Here is a 24,213-nt window from a genome sequence, read left to right as displayed (position 1 = left end):
ACCAGTAATGAGTGGTGTCCCTCAGGGATCGGTGTTGGGACCGGTCTTGTTTAACACCTTCATTGCTGACATGGACACTGGGGTTGAGTGCACCCTCAGCAAGTTTGCTGATGACAACAAGCTGTTTGGTTCAGTTGATACGCTGGAAGGAAGGAATGCCATCCAGAGGGACCTTGACACGCTTGACAGGTGGGCTGATGCCAACCTCATGAAGTTTAACCATGCCAAGTGCAAGGTCCTACACCTGGGTTGGAGCAATCCGAGGCACAGCTACAGGCTGGGCAGAGAAGAGATTCAGAGCAGCCCTGCAGAGAAGGACTTGGGGGTGCTGTTCAATGAGAAAATGAACATGAGCCAGCTTGAGTATGCGCTTGCAGCCCAGAAAGCCAACTGTATCCTGGGGGCCTATAGGGGTGCTGGGGAGGGACAAGGAGTAACAGGTTAAAACTTAAACAGGGGAAGTTTAGATTGGATATAAGGAGGAAGTTCTTTCCTGTTAGGGTGGTGAGGCACTGGAATAGGTTGCCCAGGGAGGTTGTGAATGCTCCATCCCTGGCAGTGTTCAAGGCCAGGTTGAACGAGGCCTTGGGTGATATGGTTTAGTGTGAGGTGTCCCTGCCCATGGCAGGGGGGTTAGACCTTGATGATCTTAAGGTCCTTTCCAAACATAACTATTCTATGATTCTATGATTCTATGACTCAAGGTCGTCTCCTTGGCTTTTGGAGTCGGGATACAAAGGATCTGAGGCCAGCTATACCCCAGCTAAAAAAGAGATGCCAGCAGCCTATGAAGGGGCTCGAGCTGCTTCAGAAGTGATTGGCACTGAAGCACAGTTCCTCCTGTGACCCTGGTTGCCCGTGCTGGGCTGGATGTTCAAAGGCAGGGTCTCCTCTACACATCATGCAACTGATGCTACATGGAGTAAGTGGGTTGCACTAATTACACAATGAGCTCAAATAGGAAATCCCAGTTGTCCAGGAATTCTAGAAGTCACCATGGACTGGCCAGAGGGCAAAGATTTGGAATGTCAACAGAGGAGGAAGTGATGCTTGCTGAAGAGGCCCCACCATATAATAAACTGTCAGAAAGTGAAAAGCAGTATGCCTTGCTTACTGATGGGTCCTGCTGTATTGTGGGAAAGCATAGGAGATGGAAGGCAGCTGTATGGAGTCTCCAACAACAAGCTGCAGAAACTGTTGAAGGAGAGGGTGCATGGAGTCAGTTTGCTGAGGTGAAAGCCATCCAGCTGGCCCTGGACATTGCTGAACAAGAAAAGTGGCCAGTACTTTATCTCTATACTGACTCGTGGATGGTGGCAAATGCCCTGTGGGGGTGGTTGCAGCAATGGAAGCAGAGCAACTGGCAATGCAGAGGTAAACCCATCTGGGCTGCTGCACTGTAGCAAGATATCGCTGCCTGGGTGTAGGACCTGGTGATGAAGGTACACCATGTAGATACTCATGTACCCAAGAGCTGGGCCACTGAGGAACATCAGAACAGCCAACAAGTGGATAAAGCAGCTAAGATTGAAGTGGCTCAGATATTTGATTGGCAACATAAGGGTGAATTATTTTTGGCCCGCTGGGCCCATGACGCTTCAGGCCATCAGGGCAAAGGTGCAACATAGAGATGGGCTCGTGATCGAGGGGTGGACTTAACACTGAACACTATTGGCCATGTTATTCAAGACTGTGAAACGTGTGCTGCAAGAAAGCAAGCCAAGTAGTTAAAGACTCTTTGGTATGGAGGATGATGGCTGAAGTACAAATACGGGGAGGCCTGGCAGATTGATTATATCGCACTCCCACCAACCCTTCAAGGCAAGCGCTATGTGCTTACCATGCTGGAAGCAAACACCGAATGGCTGGAAACATACGTTGTGCCCCACGCCACTGCCCGGAACACTATCCTAGGCCTTGAGAAACAGATTTTGTGGTGACACTGCACCCCAGAGAGAACTGAGTCAGACAATGGGACTCATTTCTGTAACAAACTTATAGCTATTTGGGCCAAAGTGTATGGCATTGAGTGGTATATCGCATCCCCTACCATGCACCAGCCTCTGGGAAAATTGAATGGTACAATGGGCTGTTAAAAACTGCACAGAGAGCAATGGGTGGTGGGACTTGCAAACATTGGGATACATATTTACCAAAAGCCACCTGGTTGGTCAACACCAGAGGCTCTGCCAACAGGGCTGGTCCAGCCCAGCTAGAACTTTTACATGCTGTAGAGGGGGATAAAGTTTCTGTGGTGCACATAAAAAAATTGCTGGGGAAGACAGTCTGGCTTATTCCTGCTTCACGTAAAGGCAAAGCCACTCATGGGATTGCTTTTGCTCAGGGACCTGGATATACTTGGTGGGTAATGTGGGAAGATGAGGAAGTCCAATGTGTACCTCAAGGGGGTGTGATTTTAGGGGAAAACAGCCATTGAACTCAATGGATGCTTTTGCCTGCTATGTAGTACTTTTACAGCCTACCAACTAGATGTCTTCAAGTCGCCAGCGACTTACTCTGACTTCCCTCCAACCATCATCCCACCAAAGAATGAACTTTGATGAAATCAGACGAGCTCAGCAGTGAACAGATGAGTTCCGCAATGTCATCAGCAGGCAGTGTCATCATCCAACACTGCACACAGCCTCTCCTGCTCTGAGAGACTGTTACAAGAGATGGAGCCCAATATCATGGACCAGATGAACTCACCAGCTCTATAGGGATTGGTCCATGCACTAAGGAATGATATCTTCCTTTTTGTGTGTGTGGCGGTATATATATGTGTATGTATACATGAGAAAGAGTGATGGTATGTCAAAAATGTGGGATCTAAACATGACATGAATGGTATGGAATAAGAGGCGGATACTGTCCTGGGTTCAGCAGTAGCAGTCATTTTTCTCCTTCTTAGTAGCTGGTGCAGTGCTGTGGTTTTGACTTTCAGCCTGGGAACAGCACTGATAACACCGATGTTTTTAGTTGCTTCTCAGTGATGTTTACTCTGACCAAGGACTTTCTGAGTCTCATGCTCTGCCAGGGAGGAGGGGAAGCCAGGAGGAAGCAGAGACAGAACACCTGACCCAAACTAGTCAAAGAGGTATTCCGTACCACAGCACATCAGCCCAGTATATAAACTGGGGGGAGTTACCCAGAAGGGCTGGATCACTGCTCGGGTCGGGCTGGGTATCGGTAGGCAGGTGGTGAGCGGTTGTATTCTCTTCCCTTGTTATTTCCCTTATCATTATCGGTGGCATCAGTAGTGGTTTGTGTTATACCTTAGTTACTGGACTGTTCTTATCTCAACCTGTGGGAGTTACGTTCTTTTGATTCTCCCCCCCCTTCCCTCCCGCAGCAGGGGGAGGAAGGAGGGAGGAGAGGGAGCAAACAGCTGAGTGGTTCTGAGTTGCCGGCTGGGCTTAAACCACAACAGAATACAAACTTCTCTGGCAATTTCCCAGAGGAAAAAAAAAAAGGCAAAACACACACATAACCTCCAAAGCAGCCCCTCCCCCCCCAAAAAAAACCACTGCAAAGCAAACAGACAACAAGACCAAAAAGGGACGGGGGGGAGGAGGAGAGAATCTCAAATCTAGAAGACTTCACGATCCCCTCAATAAAGAAACTAAACACAAAAGCAATAACCATATCTCAAAACACAGCAAACACAATGATAATATCATGTTATGCCCCCTACTTAAGAATCTCAGTGAGCTTTTGTTAAGTTTTACTGAATGAACCTTTGTAGGATAGTTATCGAGCAACCAAGTAAGTTCTTTAACTTCACAAATAGAACTACAGAAAATATGAGAGCCACTCAGATCAATATCATTTGCTTAGTTGATTTCAGTGCTCCAAATCAGTCCCTACAAAAACCAGTCAATTTTAGTGGTGCAAAAGAGATAATAACCTACTTGAGTTTTCATCTTTGTCAGCAATGGTCTAATGAAATACAGCAAAACCTCTTGTCTCTTCCTTCAGCTTCATCAGCAGTGTGCTTACCTCACCAGTGAAGTTCTGTGCTATTACCCTGACCTTTATTTAGCCAGCCAAGCTGCTTTGGTTTATACTGGAGTACATTGATCACAAGTATAATGTTCACCACCATCCTGGAAATGGTCTTCTTTAATGATGCCCATGCAGTGAACAAAAACCTTTAGAAAGAGCAGCATTTATCACATTGCATTCTCTAATTACTGTTTTCCCCCTTCAAACATTATATCACATTCAGCTGTGTACTGAGAAAGGCAACACCTGCTACTAACTCTGATGTGCACAAACCAACCAGAATCAATGGTAGTACTGCTTTTGGATAATGTCCTGGTATTAAAACACTTAACAGCTCAGAAAGAACAAAGTGGAGGAATTATTTTGCTGAACTTGTGGATAACTGTCATAGACTGCTTCCCCACAATAAGTCAGTCAGCTTGTAGGCAGAGGGGAAGAATTATAATCTCAAAACTGTTTTCTTGATCTCATTGGAACTTTTAGAGACCAGAGCTAGAGCAGCAGTATGGAGGTAAACATACATCACTAAGAAGCAGAGCTGCGCCATTGACAGAATTGTGCACCTCTGTATCTGGCTGCTCACAGGGGTTGTGTAAGTCTGTGTCTTTTTCCTGAGAGAGTGCCATTTGTAGCAGCTACAAGCTGCATTTGTATCCCACAGTGCTTTCTCTCCTAACTGGTTGTGGATGGTCTCAGGTTTTTTGCTCCTTAAAACATCTTACGTGTTAGTACAGAGCTCATCTGTTAGCATCCTTCATGGTACTTTCTTCTTATTATTTCTGGTTCTTATTACTTGAGCCTGTTATCCTCGTTTTCTCAAGGAGGGACGAGGATTGCTACAGATGCACCTGCTCAGAAATCACAGTGAGGCAGTTGCAACTGGATCTGCCATATGGGAATTAATCTCTTAAACCGCAGAAAAACACATGAAAATGAAAGCCTCTGAAGGACCAGGTCAGCCTAAGCTCCTTGAGAGCATTTTGTATCTATCTTTTGTCCATTTACAAAGATAGCAATGGGTAGCAAAGGAATAACATACAAGTGAATATCAGATTCTTCGGCTTCTTTTTCCAGACTTTCAAAGAAAGCAACAGAGAAACCAGATCTGCAGCAGCATGGATGCGTCTCCTTCACCTCACTCATGCTACTCACTGTGGGAGGTGGTACAGATCAAACCCACATAAATGGCACAGCTTGTCCTGAGGAGTAAGGTTGAGCTAGGGACAGAGGGATGCTGGGGATAGTTTTCCATTTGGCCACTTCTCCTTGACATCAGTATTAAATGGGTGTGAATGAGCATAGCCAGAGCTGAGGGGGAACATTTCACACACCCTCTGTGCAGGTGTAAATAAAAATGCAAAGTACACAGACAGGAATATGGTCCCTTACATGCACTCCTGCTAAAGCTGTAATAGGAAGTGTCTGAGTACTGTATATCTAGCACAGAGACAAGAGAAAATATTCCTTTTGTGAAAGTCTGTTTTGATGCACTTCAAGCTAAATACTGTCACTCTTTCCAACAGGAGTATACTTGCTGTATTAATGAGAGTGATGTGAATAGGATTTGGCCTCTAGTCTATGTGTTCTACCTTTGCTGGATTCCCTGTGATATTGCCAACAGAGCTCTGATTTTTGGTAGAAGTTAGGATTCTGGCTGCCAAAATGGGGTGTTTGGAGGTGGAAAACAAACAAAATCCTAAACAGAACCAAACCAAACCAACAAATAAAAAAAACCCAACAACCAAACAAAAGCACCCAAACAAAAAAACCTGACCCTGAAACCTCTTCAGGGCTCCCCCTTCCTCCCACACAAGCCAAATTTCAATTGCAGCAGCACAATCCTATCTCACCTTGATCGAGTATCAGTGTGAAGATATCATCTGATGAGCTATTTCCAAAATTGGTTTCAGTTTGAACTGTTGTACAACACATTCAGTAACCACAAAATAAAAACTCAAAACTTGTGCACTGCAAGGGTTCAGATGACTCTATAATAGATAATAGCTCACAGTTTATTAATGTCTTACTCTCTCAGTTTTAGCTTAGCTCAAGCACATTCTGTCTACAGATATATATAGTCAAATTATTTGGGGGAAAAACCACAATGTGAATAAATACCAACATGACAGTGTCAGCACTGGGAGATGGGAATGATACATCATTGTTACTTCAGAGCAGAAAAATACACCTCCCAATGACTTCATATTATTCTCACTCTCAACACTCATGATGAAAAGGACAAAAGCTTTATTGTTAACTGTCTTAGCCCATGTTGCTGATGTTAATACTGAAGTAGGTAAAAAAAGCCCAACAAACCAACACAGAAAAACACAACAAAATTCTGACTTTAAATGTGAAAACATATTATATCAGGAAGTAACAGTTCCTGGTGTCCCTCCTAGAAAGCTCCACTTTAAACCCATTTTTACTGGATGCAGTTGTTAATTATGGGGCCAGTTTAAACCAGATTGCAAAAGCAGCACACCATGACAGGTACTGGAAATGATGGCTGAAGCCTCTGCCATGTGGTATGCCAGTCACAAAGCAGTGGTCTGTATCATATATTGTGACTATTACTTAGAAAGTCATACCTCTCATGCTGAAACCAACAAGGTCTCATTGAGGCCCAGCAAAAGTACATAATTCTGTGAAGAATTCTCTCTGAAAAGTCCTTGAGTATGGCTAAGTAATGATCTTGTTTACCTCATTTAGCCCCAAGTTCTCCAAGTAAGAGCTGGCCATGAAGAGTTCTTATGCTGTCTGATATTCAGCTGGGACAATGTGTCCTGTCTTTGTTTTCAGCCATCAGGCTTGTGTCAAACACACCCTGACAGCTGCAGAATTTTTTGGTGAAAACAATAATTCCACTTTTCCTTTCCATCTGCCTGCAGATGGTTTAAATCTGACCCATCAAAAGGCTAAGGAAAAGAAAAAAAAAAGGAAAAATAATATTCCAGTTGAGATTAAATTATAATGATTGCTCATTTCATATAGAGAAAATACCAGGTTTGAAATTTGCAGAACAGTCCCTGCAATGATGAATTAAACTGTGCATGGGAGAACTAGAGGTTTTACCATTTGATTTAAGGGTAGGTGTAGATTAGGTATCAGGAAAGAATTCTTGTTATGAGGGTGCTGAGGCGGTGGCACAGGTTGCCCAGAGAAGCTGTGGCTGCCCCATTCCTGGCAGTGCTCAAGGCCAGGTTGGACGGGGCTTGGAGCAACCTGCTCTAGTGGAAGGTGTCCCTGCCCGTGGCAGGGGGTTGGAACTGGATGAACTTTAAGGTCCCTTCCAACCCAAACTATTCTATGATTCTATTATGCGGGTTCTATATAATTCCTTTCAGACCTCTTCAAATTAGCAAACAGACACATGAAAAATAACCAGCAATATCTGTTATGGCTGACAACTACTTTTTATCCTTTACTAAGGAAAATCTTTGTTAAGAATCACTGGAAAAGTCCAAAATTTTAGAAGGGAATAACTTCTGAAGGCATACATTTGAAGCTTGAGGATCCTACTTTGTTTCAATGCTCCTCTTAGCTTCTGTTTCAAATCCAAGTAACAAAATTGATGTCATTCTCTGTTTGTTGCCAACCCCCTGCATTGCAAACATTGCTTTGCAATTGCACATTGTGAATCAGTTTACTTATGAAGAACATCAAGCTATTACACTAGCCAACCTGTTTCAGTGCTTTCTGTCCACATGTTTGATGAAACCAGTGCATACTGCAAAGTATCAAAAATACAAAGCAACTAAAAGAAATTACTATCTGCCTAGTGATCTGGGGTGAAGAATGAAATGCCATGTGCCTAGGGCTCAGCCATAGCAGTCATTTTTCTCCTTGGTAGCTTGTGCAGTGCTGTGTTATACCTTAGTTACTGGACTGTTCTCATCTCAACCCATGGGAGTTACATTCATTCTTTCCATTTTCCTCCCCATCCCTCGGGGAGTGGGGAGGAGGGGAAAGAAGAGAGGGAGCAAGTGACTGTGTGGTTCTGTGTTACCTGCTGGGCTTGAACCATGACACCATCTCTTGTGCTGGTCTCTTCGGGCCATCGCACAGACATGACGTTGAAGGGGAAAGCAAGAAGTTCAGTGTCCCATTCTTGAGTTGTTTTTGCCTCTGACTCTGGCTCACTCAGTCCTGGAGCTCTCTGCAAAAGTAGGCTATTCTGGTGTTTTGGGATTTACCTTTTCATACAAACCTCAACTATTTCTTCCTCACAGAAAACAAAACAATATCAACCAGGCCAAACACAAGCCACAAACAGTGAAAATTTATTGAGTCATGGGTTTTAACAGTGGCCTCAAGGACTTCACTGCAACATGTAGGCTGGTAGCAACTTCCAGTCACTGCAAGAGGGAACTGGTGATACAATATATGCAATCACTGGAAGATGTCACACAGGACAAGAGCTGAGGAAACAAGAGCTAAGGAACCTGGAACTCTGTAAACTAGAATATAGCTGTAAATCGTTGAAAAATGCTAAAGCCTCCTATCCCCATGGTGTTGGGTTTCTGCATTAAGACATGGGTAAGGTGAGGATGAGGTTCTTAACAGTATTAGATATCATAAAGACCCCCTCAGGTCTGTTCATAAAAACTCTCATTGACAGCAAGGCAAAAAGGCTGGCCAGACTAACTGGGAGCAAGGAGAATAAACAGCAGCAAATCTCTATAGGATGCACTTCAGCTGTTTCCCTCGACGGCATAAACAGGGCTTTTTCTGAGGGACCCACAATGTCTCCTAGGATCCTGCTGAAGGATGATCCACTTCTACTTTGCCGTTTACCTAGGGCTGCTCCTGCCAAGCACTTCCATTTGCTGTGACTGAAATTACCACACAAAGAAATAGAGCTTGCATTTGTTTTGCACCTTGTGACATCCATTAGTCTAAGGTCACACTTATGGATAGGTCAAACTTGCCATGGACGCAAAAACTGTGTGACACAGAGTGGCTGTGCCAGGTCCCTGGACATCTGCATTGCCAGGAGTTTGGAAGGCTGCCCTTAAAGTAGTGGAACTAGTAAACAAGAAAAAGCATAAGGGTGGAAAACATCATTAAAAACAACAGGTGGCTAAGTCACAGAAAACATCCTGTAGGATTCAGAAGTGGTGAAGAGACTGATTGTGCAAAGAGGGTGAATTACCCTCTCTGAAAGGTTGTCTAAAAAGTAGCATACTGCTTAATTAAAAAAAAACAAACACAAAAACCAATAATTTGAAGAGTCTACTATTGCTGTGGACGGAGCTTGGATTACTTCTTACTGCAGAGCCCTCAAAGTCTTCAGTAGGATCACATGCATATGTAGACTTCAGCTCTCCCTGGTTAAATAAAGGACCTGCTAAACTGTCACCCTTTCCTAAGCGATGGATTCAATTCTGGAAATTAAGACTCATGCACCAGTGAGTAATGCCTTTGTCAGTCTCGTTACAAAGGACCCGAGGACGGCTGAGAATGCTGTGTGCTATGTATTGTGCCTTGTATTACCATTCTGGACAGGCCAACTTCAATTGGACCCAGGCACAGTCCCACTTCTGATGAAAAGTGATTTCTGTGTGCTCCTGGAAAGCAGGTTTCACCATACAGTAGGAGGTTCTTCACATAACTTCAGGCAGATTTTAGGGCATCACATAGACCCATCCAGCCTCCTCCCCCTTTGTCCAGTGAGAATCCCAGAGACGTGATTATCTTGGAACAGACACAGATGCTTAAAAAAGAGAGGGTGATGGAAAAAACATTACACAAAGCCTCTTCACGTGAGCAGTGAGTACACCCCACAGCTGTTAGCTTTGTTTTACATATTTTACATATTTACATACACAAAATATTTCCAAACATCGCTGTGTTTATTTAAAACTTCATCAGTAATGTGTCTGGCAGAACAGATCCCAGTGCAAATACGTTCACTGGGTGACACTTCCCTGCATTGGTTTTAAAATGCCTCTGGGTCCAAGGCTGCTTCTATTTAACAAAAAAATTGCCCAGATTTCCAAAGGAGGAAGAGTTAACTGTAATCCTGAAGCATTCACCTTACAGCAAAGGCCTTCAGCCAGAGAGTCTAAAAATGAATGAGGCAACACTTCCAAAACAGGGACAGCTGGTATATTAAAGAAAGGGATTTTTTTTTTTTTTGTTCACATGTCACAGATGCCAGTTGCTTAAGGGTGGGTGGTGGGGGTGGGCTGGAATAGGAATAAATCCTTCAAAGGAAACGCAGAATAGCCATCTTCAGATGGTGTAGAGAATCTAAGAAACTGCTCAAGATCACAACAGGAGTGTGTGTGTGCCTCCTCCTAAAAGCATATTCTAGCTTAAAAGCAGATAGTGACACTCATGTATGTGCTCATCTTCAAGAAGCATTGACTCCCATCCAGCAAATGTCAAATGATAACCTAAGGAAGCATTTCACCATGAAAATTTCTTTGTAAGAAAGACATCCCTTCTCATCCAGCCAGGCAGGAAACTGGGCAGCCCCACTGTTTGTGGTCACCTGTCACAGGCACAACAGCCTGGCCAGGGGAAAGACCATAGGGCTGGCTCCCTGATGAGAACTGCAAGCAGGTAGAGAGCATGGGGTGATGCTGCTGCTCCATGTTGCTTTGTTAAGCTTACCTGTCGGGTGGAGCAGGGGTCTGTCCCTCAGAACCAAGGAATAGACTTCTCCACAAAGTGTCCCAGAAAGAAAAGGGTGAAGAAAACCAGGGGTAGTTGTGCAACTCACGGAGTTCCCATTTGGCACTGGCTCTATTGCTCAAAAGACAAAGCAGGGCAGAAAAAACACACCAGCAAGTAGGGAAGATTTATCCAGACTGCAACCCCAAAGTGCTTTACTGATGGGGTTCTATGAAAGCTTCCCCACTGGCTTCTACACAGATGCCAAAACATAAGTTCATAACTTTTACACTGGGCATTAAGGGAGTCTAGGGAGTTTCCCACTGAGAAACGAACTTCCTTAAAGTTGAATTTTCTCTTTATCCAAGTCCATCAGAAAAGAATGGAGTGTTATTCTTAAAAAGGAACAGATTTTTTGGTTTTGGCCAGAGATAGAAATCTTTGTTGCTATATTTGGCTTCCAATGTAGGACTGTCTGCTTGCTGGTGGGAGGAGGAAATTAGAGCTGGTATTATTCATAACTAAATGGGCATGAAAAACATACCACCTCCCTTTGAACCTTGGTGCTACTATGGGCATTCACATAACAAATCATTTTCAAGGCCTGTGATACCTCTCTACATGCAAAGGCCAACATCAAAACTTTATTACCCGCTCATTTTCCCATAGCGATAAACCGTTGCAGATGTACAGTTACTGTCAAGGCAAAAGCATTGGTGCAGTTCCTAATGCTGTTTTGTTGTTTTGGGATTTTTTTAAATATAATTTCTTGCTTGCCTTCAAAGAAATCAAAAGTGATATTCTGGAGGAGAGACGATTACTGGAAGGCTGCGGCATCCAAACCCCCTCCTCCTCCCAACAACCCCAAAAAAGAAATCAGCTCAATGAATTGGCATCCCAGGCCAACACACAGCTCAGCTGTGAGGAATTCTCACCAGATGTCTTGGTCCCCACCCGGCCTCTCACGTCACGCAGCAGCATAACCCCTCAGAGTCCGAGGTCCTGCCAGGATGACTGGCTCCACCATTCCTGAGGTGTCCATGAAGGGTTGATGGCACCCCTTGTCCTACCAGGGCCAGCCAGCAGCTGGTCCCCATCCATGCTTGCCTCCTCCACCCACATAGAGGATGCCAGCCCCACTCCTCGCATCTTCCATGGCGTTTCTCCTGCAGCAGGAAGGCTGAGCACCACTAAGGTCACCTGGCTGGATCCTGGCTCCTAAGGAAGCTCTCCCAGGCACCGGGCTTTGACTCAGTTTCCAGCTGATAACACCCAAAATGAATTTTATCCAGGTGTAACCAGAGCTTCTCCATAAGCATGAAGGTCACTAAAGCCAACTGAGTGACACTGATTTACATTAATGGAGGATGTTGATCGTCACAAATAGAATCAGTCACAAAATAATGCTTACTCTTGAGCATCACTTCCCCTGGTCTCATTTGTTGATGCAATGAGAGCATGTAGAAATAACCCCCATGAGCACCTGGCAAACCCAGGTGTGGGGAAATGCAGCTGAAGCCCTGCTCAGGTGAGAGCAATAGAAGTTACAGGGAGAAGAAAAAGCACTACAGCTAGCTCATCCCCTAGCTTCTTCCTAAAGTACATTCGCTTCAGTGTGGATAACTGCAGTTGCCTTAAAGCGACAGTGCTCCCCCATCTTTTCTCAAAGACTAAACCACAGTGTACACAGTCACTTCAAAGAAAGTAAGTTCCTGCAATGTTTATCCTTACTTGACACTTAGTTTATATGAAATTTCTGTGTCTTCACATTATGCTGGTAATTTTTGATGGCTGTCACATCCCACTCTACATCTTTCTTGTATTAGCCAAGCAATCATTAAGCATTGTTTGCTTATTCTTCAGCGGTCTGCACCCGATCTTCATCCCCATTGCCCATGGAGGCTCTTTCCCCGTGGCGTCCAACCCCATCCTCTACTAAAGAAAGCTTTTGAACCCAGTCTCTCCCTTTCCTAGGTTCCTCTCCTTGAGTTTCTGGCTTGCAGCTATCTTCCTCTCTTCCTCACAGTCTGACACAGAAGAACACAGTGAATTTTTGCACAGAAAAAAAGCACCCTGTTTGCTGTCAGGCCCTGGAGCAGGATGTATGGGGAAAATCCTGCTCATCCCCTGATGCTGTGAAACAGAGTACATCCCATATGGTCAGGATCTTCAGAGGATTTTGCAACTAAACTCTTAACAGCTCCCTGCTGATTGTGTGCAAGTGGCAACTTTTCAAAAGCTGAGATCTTGGCCAAAGCTTGGAGGTTTATTTTTCCCCTCTGTTGGAACAGTAAATGATGATCTGTGACCAAAACACCAAACTTTCAGCCCTCAAGCCAGAACATCGGCATGCAAACTTTTCTTAATTAAACAGTTGTATAGTAATTTTAGCAAAGTTGTCTCCTTAGAGGGAATCACTGAACTTTGCAAAAAATAAAGTCAGTCATGTAAAGTCTCTACTTGATGACTGTAAAAACTGCCAGAAAATGATAAAAAAGGGCTTTACATTAAGAAGTGTCAGGTTGGGATTCTACTAAGTCTGACTGTAAAATAGGCTTTCCCGTGAATGCAACTTCAGTTATTAGAAAGAAGAAGAGACATTGTAGTGGAAGCAATTGACAGTATCTGAAATGGAAAGCTACTGCCTTCAAAAGAGCCCTTTTTGAAATTCCTTTGATACTTGGCTTTCACTCCATCCAATTTTAGTACAGAACCAGTTTAGAACACTTGTTTTACAACATTTTCAACTGAAGACAAACCTTTGGCTCTAAAAATTAATCTCATGAAAAAAAAAAAATCCAGAAACTCAGCATGCTGTAATTTACAAAGAGATTTATGTGTTCTTCAGTTGCATAAGAATAAAAGAAAGCATTAGCTAATTTTTCAGAAATACAGACCAAACAAAAAATGATACATAAAAATATAACAATAAAATTCACATTAAATTATTTATTCAGCAATTAAAACAGTGACATTTTTCTTCATACAAAGCCCCCTCATCAGTTTTGATGAGAGGGACAAATGAGTTCAATGGAGTTTTGAGGGAAGCAGGGTTGGAGAACAGGTTGTGGGGGTGGGGAGAGGGACCCTGATTTGACTGATGGTTTTAAACAACAGCTACAAAGAGCTAGCAGGGAAAGTGCAGCACAGTTCTGTGGATACTTTACTAGATTACTGTAAACCTCAACTGCTATAAATATTAGCTGTCTATAGGTACTAGTTACCTGAGCCTAAGCTCATTGGAATCAACGCTGATTCCAACTAATGTCCACCAGTGTTGAACCGAACCTCAAGCCACCACACCGTGCCAGCCAACATTGGGTGCAGTTTAGGTGTTTGAGTCTGGTCCCAATGATCCCAATGTCATCAAAGATTTCCAAAGACACTAAGGGGAGGAAGCAGCATTTGGGCTCCCATATGTGAATGTAAATGGTTATCATCAGTAATGCGCAGCTGATCCATCCTGAAAGCTTGAGCCTTTGAGCAGGTGCATGAAATAACTGTGATGTTTTAATTACTCCCATCCCCGAACTGTCTTTATTGGGAACTAAAAAAATCCTGCATTTCATAGGGAACTCCAGCCCAGCTTTCACAGGTCCCACTGTAGAATCACGGAAACTGCAGAGCATGCACAGGGAGAGGGTCATGCACATTGCACAGATCAAGGGCAGCTAAAACACAGGTTTCCAGGAACATCTCTAATTCCTCTTGGTAACCAGTGCACCCCATAAGTACAAACCTGTCAACACAGTCTAATTTTAATATGTTTTGCAGTGGCTGCCCAACCATCTACATACAATGATGGAGAGGATCATCTCTGCTCAGACTTTGCAAGAAGACTGCTCCTACCTCTCCTGTCACAGGGATTAAATTTTGAATTTGCTCAGGCCAGAGTCCCTTAGTCTTTAAGGGGACATCTTCCTGCATCCCAACTGTCAGATTGTGCCCATAAGGCTAATCGGTAAAAACAGTATTTATTTTTAAATACCTTCCTGCTTTACATGAGATTTCAGTTCCAAAAAACATGCATCAGCATTTCTCAAAATCCACACGCAAACAGTATGTATCATCCAAATACCCTTTAAAAGCTCAAAGGCTGACAGACCAAAGCCAAGAAGTCAGTTTGAAACATACCTATATTTCTAAATAATTTATAGGAAATATATATTGCTGATCCATTGATACGGAGAAAAAGCTTGTACCTGAAAGATTCATATTAAAAAAGATAGCTTGTCTGTTGAAAGGCAATATATTGCATCTCTCTACATAACTCTGCTGACTCCATGGTCATCTTTATAGACACAACAAATCAGAGGTTTTGAAAGGGGTCTTTTTTATTGGTTTTTGTTGTTATTTGGTTTTGGTTTTTACAAGTATGGCAAAATTCCATTCACTCCTGAGTTAACAGATAACACAATAAAACGCCTACATTTTCTCAGTCTCTGATGAGATTTAGTGATGTCATTTCCAAAGGACATGCATTTGAAGCATGAGGGTGGAAGAGGGAGTCAGGCATAGCTGTATGTGTATATATATGTATATAAATATACATACATACACATAAGGAATTGTGGCAGGAGGAGAGCAAGAGAAACACAATAGCACAGAAGCAGAAAGGCTAGGTGCAGTCAAGTCCATCCTAAATGCAGGTGGGGGGGAACGCAACACCACCCTCCCAGAACCTCTGCTCTCTCTGAAAGATGTGGTGAAAGAGTCGTCATCAAAAGCATGTTTTGAGGCAGAAGTAGACACCTGAGAGAAAACTGCCATTCACTGAAGTTCTTCACACTACAAAAAAGGTATCAGATAAACCGATAACTGAATTTGTGCGTCTGGTGAGGACAGGGATCAGAACAAAGTGCATTTTGCAATAGCCAAACATAGATTATTCAGCTCTCTAGAAAGCAAATAAGGGCGGTCAGTAGCTGCACTATTCCCTCATCTTGTTGGGATGGAAATTCCCAGTTGAAACAAACTGTTATCTGTTTTTCAAAACATGGACAGCTTGAATCCTCCCAAGTCTTCAAATGAAGACACAAAAACTGACAGCAGTTTCTTCAATATTAATAGGAATAAAATAAAATCCTGGACAACTTTTAGGAGTTTAGTATGTAGATTTTCTTGAAATAGAACAATAATTTCCCTGTGTTCTCCCAGAAATTGTGACAGAGTACATCATGTTTTATAAGCTTTTGCAAAATGAATCATACGCTTTCTTGGGACAGCATCAGAATTCACATTAAAAGAATGAAACAACTCCTTTAGTAATACATTAAAACACATAACTTATATCTGTGACCTGATTTTAAGGGCCTTTTCTTACTATCATGGAAACATGAGCAGTCTTAACATTGTTGTTTCTTTTTCACTGCCATTAATTCTCTGTAACTGCAATGTTGCGAGCACGTGCTCTCCTCCTCTTTCAAGAACAAAACCATCACAGCATCTGCTTCTCATAAGCACATTTGTGCGTGTATATAATTGTGCGTGTATGAGGGAGAGAAAGAGAGAGAGAAGTAAATCTGGTGCATTTAACCTAAAAGTTTGTCATAAGGAAGGCTTTTTTCTTTCCCATCCTTCAAACTGGAGAACATAGGAGTTGGGCTACTGCTATGCATTTATGATTTTACTTTCAACTCACTTGTCAGGGGACAGTTAGGGACTGAGGAAAAGAAAATCTATTTATTTCACTTTCAATTGACTGGTGCATGAATTGCTACAGACAATAGTAGGTTTTTATTGGTACTTGTCTTTCAGAGCCTGCAGAGCAAAAGGAGTTCCTTCAGTACACTCACAGGTTCAGCAGTGGAAACTGGGCACGTAATAGTAGTCCTTGAGATGGAAGAGGCAATAGCTTCATGACATATTCATCCCCACTACCCATAAACTCAATAAAACAATCCAGAAACGAATTCCAGTGCAATCTGTGGGCCTGTTTTTTCCTGCCCCATTCTGCTTTGACATCTATGGGGAACAGGACGAGGTCCGTCATCATCTGAACTTGCAAAGAGGAAGGCAATGAGCTGACTTCTCTTGATAGACTTTATTTCCGGAAGTCAATCACACTATGCCTTTCCTTTTGCTTGCACCACCACCAAAACTCTTCAGGCCTGAAGTCCAAAGAGGATACTTTGCCTCTTTGCCTTCCAGCTTTGCCAAGCCCAGAAAAAAAAATGGAAATAATAAAAATAAAAATTAAAAGCTTGGATTTTTTCCCCCCAGTATTTCTAATACTGTCAGAATTTCTAAGTCGCAACTCTTATTCTTGAGATATTTCCTGGACTATACTGTCCTGATAAAAAAGTGAACCATGGCAGCTATTACTATGATGCCTCCCATACAGTTTTCCAATTGCATTATGAATTCATTAACAAATTGAGGAGCTAGCTCCACCAGAGCAACAATTATACAGAGAGTTGCTATGAGAGTGAAATTTATTAAGAGAAAGAGATGCTGATGGACTATAAAGATGAGGGAAAGAAAACCCCCAAACCCACCACAATTAATACAGCATCCCAACAAAGAAACTACATCCCTACTATTTTAAAGTAATATTTAAGTGTACTCCATTCAGCACTTATACACTGTCTCAACCATTAAATCAGCAAGGTACATACTTCAGGGTCTTGCCAAATTGTGACATAGTCCTAAAGCCTCCAGTGCCAGCATGTCAAGCCCTCTTATGTGGCAAGGTGGAACACTCAACACCTCACAGAATCAAGTTCAAAAAGCTTGGAGGGAAGCAGCAGCACAGGGAAGGAGGCCTGAATCTTGGAGTGGCATGCACAACCCAACACTTCCCCTCCCCTTTCACACGCAGATCCATGTGGTCTCCACCTGACAAACCTACATTTACAAAGCTTGCTGCCTGAAAATTAAACCATTTCTTATTTTAGCCATGTGTTTATGTCTTGGTTTCTATTTAACTGGTTTGTCTTTCTTTCTGACAGGGATGTCTGAAAACAGTGGTAACAGAAATATAATAGTTTATAAGAGCCTCAGGAGATATTAGAGGGGTACCCTGGGTATACAGAGCACAAAGGCAATATCTCCAAGCAGTAGCTAGGATCTAGCAATCCAGGCCCCGATCCTGCGCTTGGTCCCACCTAAGCGCATGCTGGCACACGCAGGAGTCACTACGGACTGGGGATGGAAGCTGACCCACGTCCAGCACACCGCGGGATGTCAAGGGTAATCTTGTAGCTCTTATTCAGGACTGGATCATGCTCAAACTGGCTTCAACTGAAGACCTTATTATGCAAGTGAAACCCACGGCCCAGGCCAGAAACAGGGTTTCTGAAACACCTTGCAGAGCACTGCAGGTAGACATGGCCATGTAATTTCCAAGTATGGACAGCAGACAAGCCTGAATTTGTGCACACTGAAAACATGCAAGTTCTCAAAAAATTCAAGAGCTGCAGCTGGGGTCTCATAAGGCTCATAGCAAGTCTTAGGTTAGACAAACAGCTTTTGATGTCAACAGGAGTTGAAAGTTTCAGTGCTTCCCTTGAGGTGCTCAGCAGACAGATGAGGCCAGTTGGAAACATTCTGTTTCCACAAGTCACACGCTTTTTAAAACTGATATTTATTTCATGAATATAGAGGTTAGAAATTACCACCCTTGAAATGGCTTAGCTGAAAGTCCTGCCTCTTGAGCTAAAATACGAGTATACTGATATTCATGAGCACTATGAGGGCCTGAAACATAACCCACAGGCTACTGTGTTCAATGGAACAGCTTCAATGGACCATAGATGAGGCCCAAACTCAATTCTGATTTAAATCCATAAGAGTATTTGGTCCATTTTGCAAGAATGGATGGGTTGGAAATACAGTGCCTATAACCCCAAGCTTTGCCCCATGCTAAAGGTGTTTGCAAGTTTCTGACAATCAGCACAGCACAAAGCCACCTCTAGAAGCAACAGAATAAAAACAGCCTTACTATAATCTAACTCCAGGAAAAATATTTGGCTGAAACTTTAGGTGTGACTTATATTTGCTTAAGCTAGAACAATAGGACAAAAACATCAAAATCTAGTAATGTGGAAAGAAGGTTTAGGCCTTTAAAAAGAAAGGATAGACAGACATTTGAGGTAACAAACAAAAAAAACCCAAAATGCACAAACACATCACAGACGTCTAAAAATAGCATTTTATACATTTTTTTTGCCAGTGCTTCTCTGAGAGCAAGTTCTTTAAACAGAACTTAACAATTTTACAATTTTTTTTAAAAAAATATGTCATCCTAAAATAGCCCATCGATCCTTACCCAAACTTTCTGTATTTCTACAAAAATAGATGCACAAACAGCTACAAAATACTGTATTCCTGAAAAGAGGCGCACTGTAGACAACGGAGAGTCTCTTTCCTGACGATTGAGACTGTTCATAAAAGTATCAAGCTGAACGAAACAAAACACTGTTAAAGGAGCAGAAAGGAGTTAGGTTGCCCAGCTGCAGCAGGCTCAGATGAGGGAAGAAAGAAAAGTTAGGGTTTTGTTTTTTTCCAACACTGTGGGACCCATAAATGGCCTTACAAACAAAAGGCTCAATAGCAAAACCAGAATGGTTGGCTCTTCATCTTCATGTGTGTCCTTTGCCCCATGGAGGAGTCAACGACTGTTATATCACCCGCCCAGCTGCACTGACTCCAGCTCTAGCTGGTCTTAATTTATCTGAGCTTCAGAACCAAGAAGTTTCCTTGTTCTTGTCCTGATGCTGTAGACCTACATTTCAGAAAAGAAAAGAATGAAATTAATTTGATACAGCTTTTTCCTTCCCCTCCCTAAGCAACTGAAGTAAGGACGAACAGATCTGGATTTAGAAAAGAAAAGCTCCCCACAACCTACCAGCCTATTGGACTTGTTAGAAATAGTGCTATTGCTCATGGGTTTTTAGTGTATGTGTATAAACTTTAACCATGCTTAAGTTTTAGATCAGCTCAAGTGGTTCACGACACTGATATAATGTGTGTGCTTCCTTGATTTGACCTCATCTGGATCATGGCATTCTTCCTGATAGAGGCTAGCCAAATACCCTACCTTTTACAAAAGGCCTCTGACACTGGAATCTCACAGTTTTTGTGGCATTTCACCTTACAGATGAGAAGGAAAATGTTCTCCAGCATGCAAAAAAACCCAAGTAACTTCACCTACAGAGTGTCAGATTTTTAGCCAAGAACAGCTAGTACTGCCACATGGGAAAAATTAGTGATTCTCAGCTTGCATTTATTATGAGTGCCTCCAATATTTTCCTTTATAAAATGTGAGGACTATCTAATAAATGTGGTGCTATACCATGGCTTTAGCATTATAGGCTTGGAACCTGTGTTATAATCTGGGATTTCTCTGCTCCAGAGGGATTCAATCTTTGCTAGATTTACGCCCAATGGGGTGTATACCTAAAATCCAGACAATAGAGGGGGAGGTGCAGAAGAAACTTCCCAAAGAAGATACATTCTTGCTCATTTATAGGGAAAGTAAAAAGAAAAGAGGTGAAGGCACATATTTTCAGAGGTAGTAAGGCACTTAGGCTTGATTTAAAACCTGCCCCTTGATGTTTCTAAGCCAAGTAAATCATATTTTGTGAAATAAAGGTGCACTTCATTGCTACACAGACAGCAATGTTACAAGCAGTTAAATATTTAATGGTGATCAGCATAATTTCAGAGTTGAGCTACAAAGCAATTAACAGTCACATGAAAGATGACAACATATGGCATTATTCATAGGATGATTCCTAAACAGCGCCCTAAGTGGACACTTGTGTGTTCAGCAGTGCACACATAAGAAGAGTACGCGTGCAAAACCGTGTTCTGTGGCCTCCTCCTCCATTTCATACACACTTGCACCTATTTCTTTAGATTGGAAAGCTGGGATATCCTTCAACCAAAGTATGCCTATAAAAGCATGTCCAGAGGCTCTTTACTCACTGATGCTGTCTCCTTGTTGCTTCAGAGATGCTTTATTCCCTGGCAGCATCACTTGCAGGCAGAGCTATCATAAACTGCTGTTAGCTTCCTTCAAAGCTCCCTCAAAAGTAGTGATGACAATTTTCTGTTAGTTTTCCGCTGGTGTTTACAATTTTTTTAAACAAAGACAACAAAGTAAAAAAGTCAGACAGCAGAAACCTTCCTGTGTGTAAAGAAGTCATTTAAATTCACCATCAGTTCACCATTGAACACTAAAGGCCACCAGAAGCAGTGGAAACCTATGAGATAAGAAGCAGGTTATACAGCTCCTAGCAGCTTAAAAATAAAACAAGACACACACCCCTGTTTAAGAGGATGTCCTCCTGACAGTAGAAGGAAAACAACCAGCTGGACACCTCCCTAGTCAGGTGTCCTTGGAACAAGCAGAAGTAACAATGAGGTTTAAGGTATAGCTATAAAGCCTAAACAGCCAGAGAAAACGGTCGAAAACCCTGAAGTTGCCTTAGTTACAGAACCAAATGTGGAACACTTTCCATGCCTTTTCTTCTTCATATTCTCATCTCCTTCATGCAAAGGCTACGTGCAGTCCTAACGTCCTCCAAGCACAACCTGCTCCTGAGAGCTTTCACTCACAGCCTGCTGCGGGAACATTTTCCTCTTAGCAAGAACACCCTTGTCTGCGCTGCATGAGTCAGTACTGCCACACCAGTAAAGCTCCCCATCTCTGGGATACCAACATTATAGATAATTGCCACACAAGCAGAATGCATGTTCTGTGGGAACATCCAAACAAATTCAATGAGTAGTGACAAACTCTGGGGGTGTATGTGGACAGAAACAACCCTACAGAAGGCAGCAAACTGACCACTCAAATTCCCTGTTCACTGTACTGATGTACAGGATTTTCCAGAAGTGGGTGCTCCATAATTAGCCAGGACTAGAGGATATTGCTTAATTCATCTAAATTTAAAGTTATGCACCTCAATGTGCAGAACTCTACATGATAGCAGATGTGCACCTCAGTTTTAAGACAGACTTACAAGCCTCAGATATGCTGAAATCCTGCTCTGCTTCTAGTGTGCTGGGGCTACAGGAAGCCTCCTCCAGCACATCTGTCCAACAGCAGGACAGGATATCCTCCTAAACTCTGCAGGAGCAGGGTGAGTTGCTCTGCTGTCCTCCCCATGGGGCTGGCAGCCAAGATTCGACTGATCACCTGAAGTGCCTGGCGTGCTGGGCATCCTCCCGCCCTGCTGCTGGGGCTGTAATGATCAGTTCCACTGCAAAACAGCATTTCCCCTCCCCACCTCCTGGTATTAAGTTCACAACTCAACATGTGTACCCTTGATGTAAACATGAGGATTAGGACCCAAGGCTGTGCGATTATGGCTGCAGCAATGCTCTCTCTACGCATGCCCTGAGCTGCAGTCAGTGCTGTTAAGAGGCTGACCTTGCTTTGCTTGACATCAGTGGGGCAGGGAATTGTGCCCTAAAGCACAAACATGCTGTGCTTATATCAATGTGTTTGTATCAATGCTTGAAAAAATCCATACTTTCATATTGAGCATTATAGCCTGAGAACTTCAGTTTTGCAAAGACACTGCATACCAGCAGCCATTAATGTTAACAGGTTTTAATACATTTTGATGTAAACTAGCATTTTCTTTAATTCCACTTATACCAATAAAGAAGCTTCTAAAAGGGTTAATTTTCAGCACACAATGTGAGGATTAAGCCACATTTAATGGGAATCAGTTAGCTAAATCCTTCTTCATCCTCTAAAACAGGACCATGTAAGTTCGAACAGATGTGCAACACAGATCAATACTTTGTTAGCTCTCTGAACAGTGATATGCTGATGTCCCACACAACCTGTTCTGAAACATAAACTCCCAAACTATCCCATGCATGCAAGGGGAGCTCCCTTCTAACCTTTGAAGTGATTCAGCATCATCCATTCATGAGATCAGGTATTTGACTTAGTACAGCAGAGATGCCACAATGTAGCTGGAAGAGGGTAGGATTACAGTCAGCCCGTTCTGATCCCAATACTATCACTCAATTTAATTCAGCGTGAGGAATTTTGTAAATGTTTCTATAATCACATGTGACTAGCACAAGAAATGTGACCCACAGTAAGGTGGGGGGATAATTTTCATATCTTAAGGGCTCTGAAAAGCACTGTCAAATGAGCTTTTTTATCTAAATCATCAGAAACTCATGGAATCCAATACACTGACAGCCCCACAGGTTGTTGTCTTTTATTCTCCAGGGACATATGAGCAAAGACTTCCATAACTGAAGTTTTCTTGCCACTATAGCCTTATCCTACTCTGGAGAAACCACTTTTATGCTGCAGAAAAAGCCAGTACACTCTTCCAGGCTCTTCAGTTTTTAGACTCTGTGGAGATTGCTGTCTCATATTAAAGTTAGATGTATATGAAATTCTATATGATTGTATCTTTTATAATAGATAAAAGGATTATCCTACTATTACGTAGTAGGACTATCTAGTATAATCTTACTACCCTGGAGTGGATATGGAGCAAAAAATGCTTAATGTGTGCTGGTGAGTGCTGGATACAACCCAGTGTGGTGCTTCAGCAGCTCCCTCCTCTCCCCAGTAGCACAACACACATTCCTTGGGATGACACCATTAGAATGTATGCAAAACATTGGGGCAATTGAGCTCCCTCTTTTCAGCATGATCATGCCTCGAATGCCTGTAACCGAAGTATTTGTTTCAAACATACAAGCTGCAGAGAAAGTTGAAAAGGGAGCTCAGAGCCTTCCTGCCCTTCCCAGAATGCCTCTGCTTGGAGCGCACAGGAGAGATGAGTGTGCAGGGTAAGAAAACAAATAACTGTAATGTCACAGGCTACTGCTACCTGCTGTGTTTCACTGTCTGCTCCCTTATTTCCAAAGCCTCATATGTCAAACTGGTGCTGCTTGGTAAGGTTTTGCTGTTGCGTTCCAATATATGGCCATTTTGAACACTCACAAACATGTGACACATTGGTCTGCTGAGACCCTTTGTTTCTGCAAACCAGTCACACATTTACCCTCTTTCTTTCCCTCCCCAGAAACTCATGGAGCAAAACACACAGAGCAGGCATGGGCCAGAAATTAACTGAGCAGGCCTTGTCAACTGCTTCCTGTCCTGAGTAGGCAGCTACAAGACATGTAAGCCACTGTTAAGCGCTGCCAAGTCAGGATCCTGGCAAAAATTGGCATCCAACTGTAGTCCTTCATAGGAATATTCACAAGGAGCAAGCAGCACCAAGAAAAAGCTATGCTAGCCCTGTAAGGCTAATATGGTGCTATAACCCATAGTCCTTTTTGAGGTACTGTGCTCTTACAGAAAAAGAGAAAAAGCACCTGCTTTATTAGACATACTACTACCAACAAAGTAGCAGTAAGCAAACCAGCTTGCCTGGCACTGAAACAATTCACAGCCTAGTTGGGATTTATACTTAAGGCACAGAGTGTTTTTTCCTAACAATCCCTTACACAATTCTCAGCTCCATCTGCAAAAGGTAAGCCAAATACCAGAGCTCTGGAACTGGACTGCTGGGGCTACTGTCAGATGAGGGGACTCATGCTCTTTACTGGTGAGAGTGACAATTTGCTTGCATTTCAGAGAAGGCAGCTTATTCC

General features: G+C 42.8%; 1 protein-coding gene and 1 long non-coding RNA gene across 3 annotated transcripts in view; one reads left to right on the top strand and one right to left on the bottom strand.

Annotated features, from left to right (window-relative positions):
* The first annotated feature begins 2,635 nt into the window (after positions 1-2,635).
* LOC133207470 (uncharacterized) overlaps positions 2,636-24,213 on the top strand; it is a 285,491-nt gene continuing 263,913 nt past the window's right edge. The window contains exon 1 of the long non-coding RNA XR_009724052.1: positions 2,636-2,783. This is a non-coding gene — a long non-coding RNA (uncharacterized LOC133207470). The remainder of the gene's footprint in view (positions 2,784-24,213) is intronic.
* Positions 13,442-24,213, bottom strand: part of VGLL3 (vestigial like family member 3) — a 28,586-nt gene continuing 17,814 nt past the window's right edge. For both annotated transcript variants that reach the window (XM_061344411.1, XM_061344412.1), the window contains exon 4: positions 13,442-19,351. In XM_061344411.1, coding sequence (XP_061200395.1) covers positions 19,308-19,351 — 44 coding nt within the window. In that variant the 3' untranslated portion in view covers positions 13,442-19,307. The remainder of the gene's footprint in view (positions 19,352-24,213) is intronic.

Source organism: Neopsephotus bourkii, unplaced genomic scaffold (genome assembly GCF_033783945.1).
Source record: "Neopsephotus bourkii isolate Nb327-2 ecotype Australia unplaced genomic scaffold, CSIRO-AGI_Nbou_v1 NB_214, whole genome shotgun sequence".
NCBI classification, from domain to species: domain Eukaryota; kingdom Metazoa; phylum Chordata; class Aves; order Psittaciformes; family Psittacidae; genus Neopsephotus; species Neopsephotus bourkii.
The sequence above is the reverse complement of the archived record's forward strand: the minus strand, read 5'-3'. Positions and strand labels throughout refer to the sequence as shown.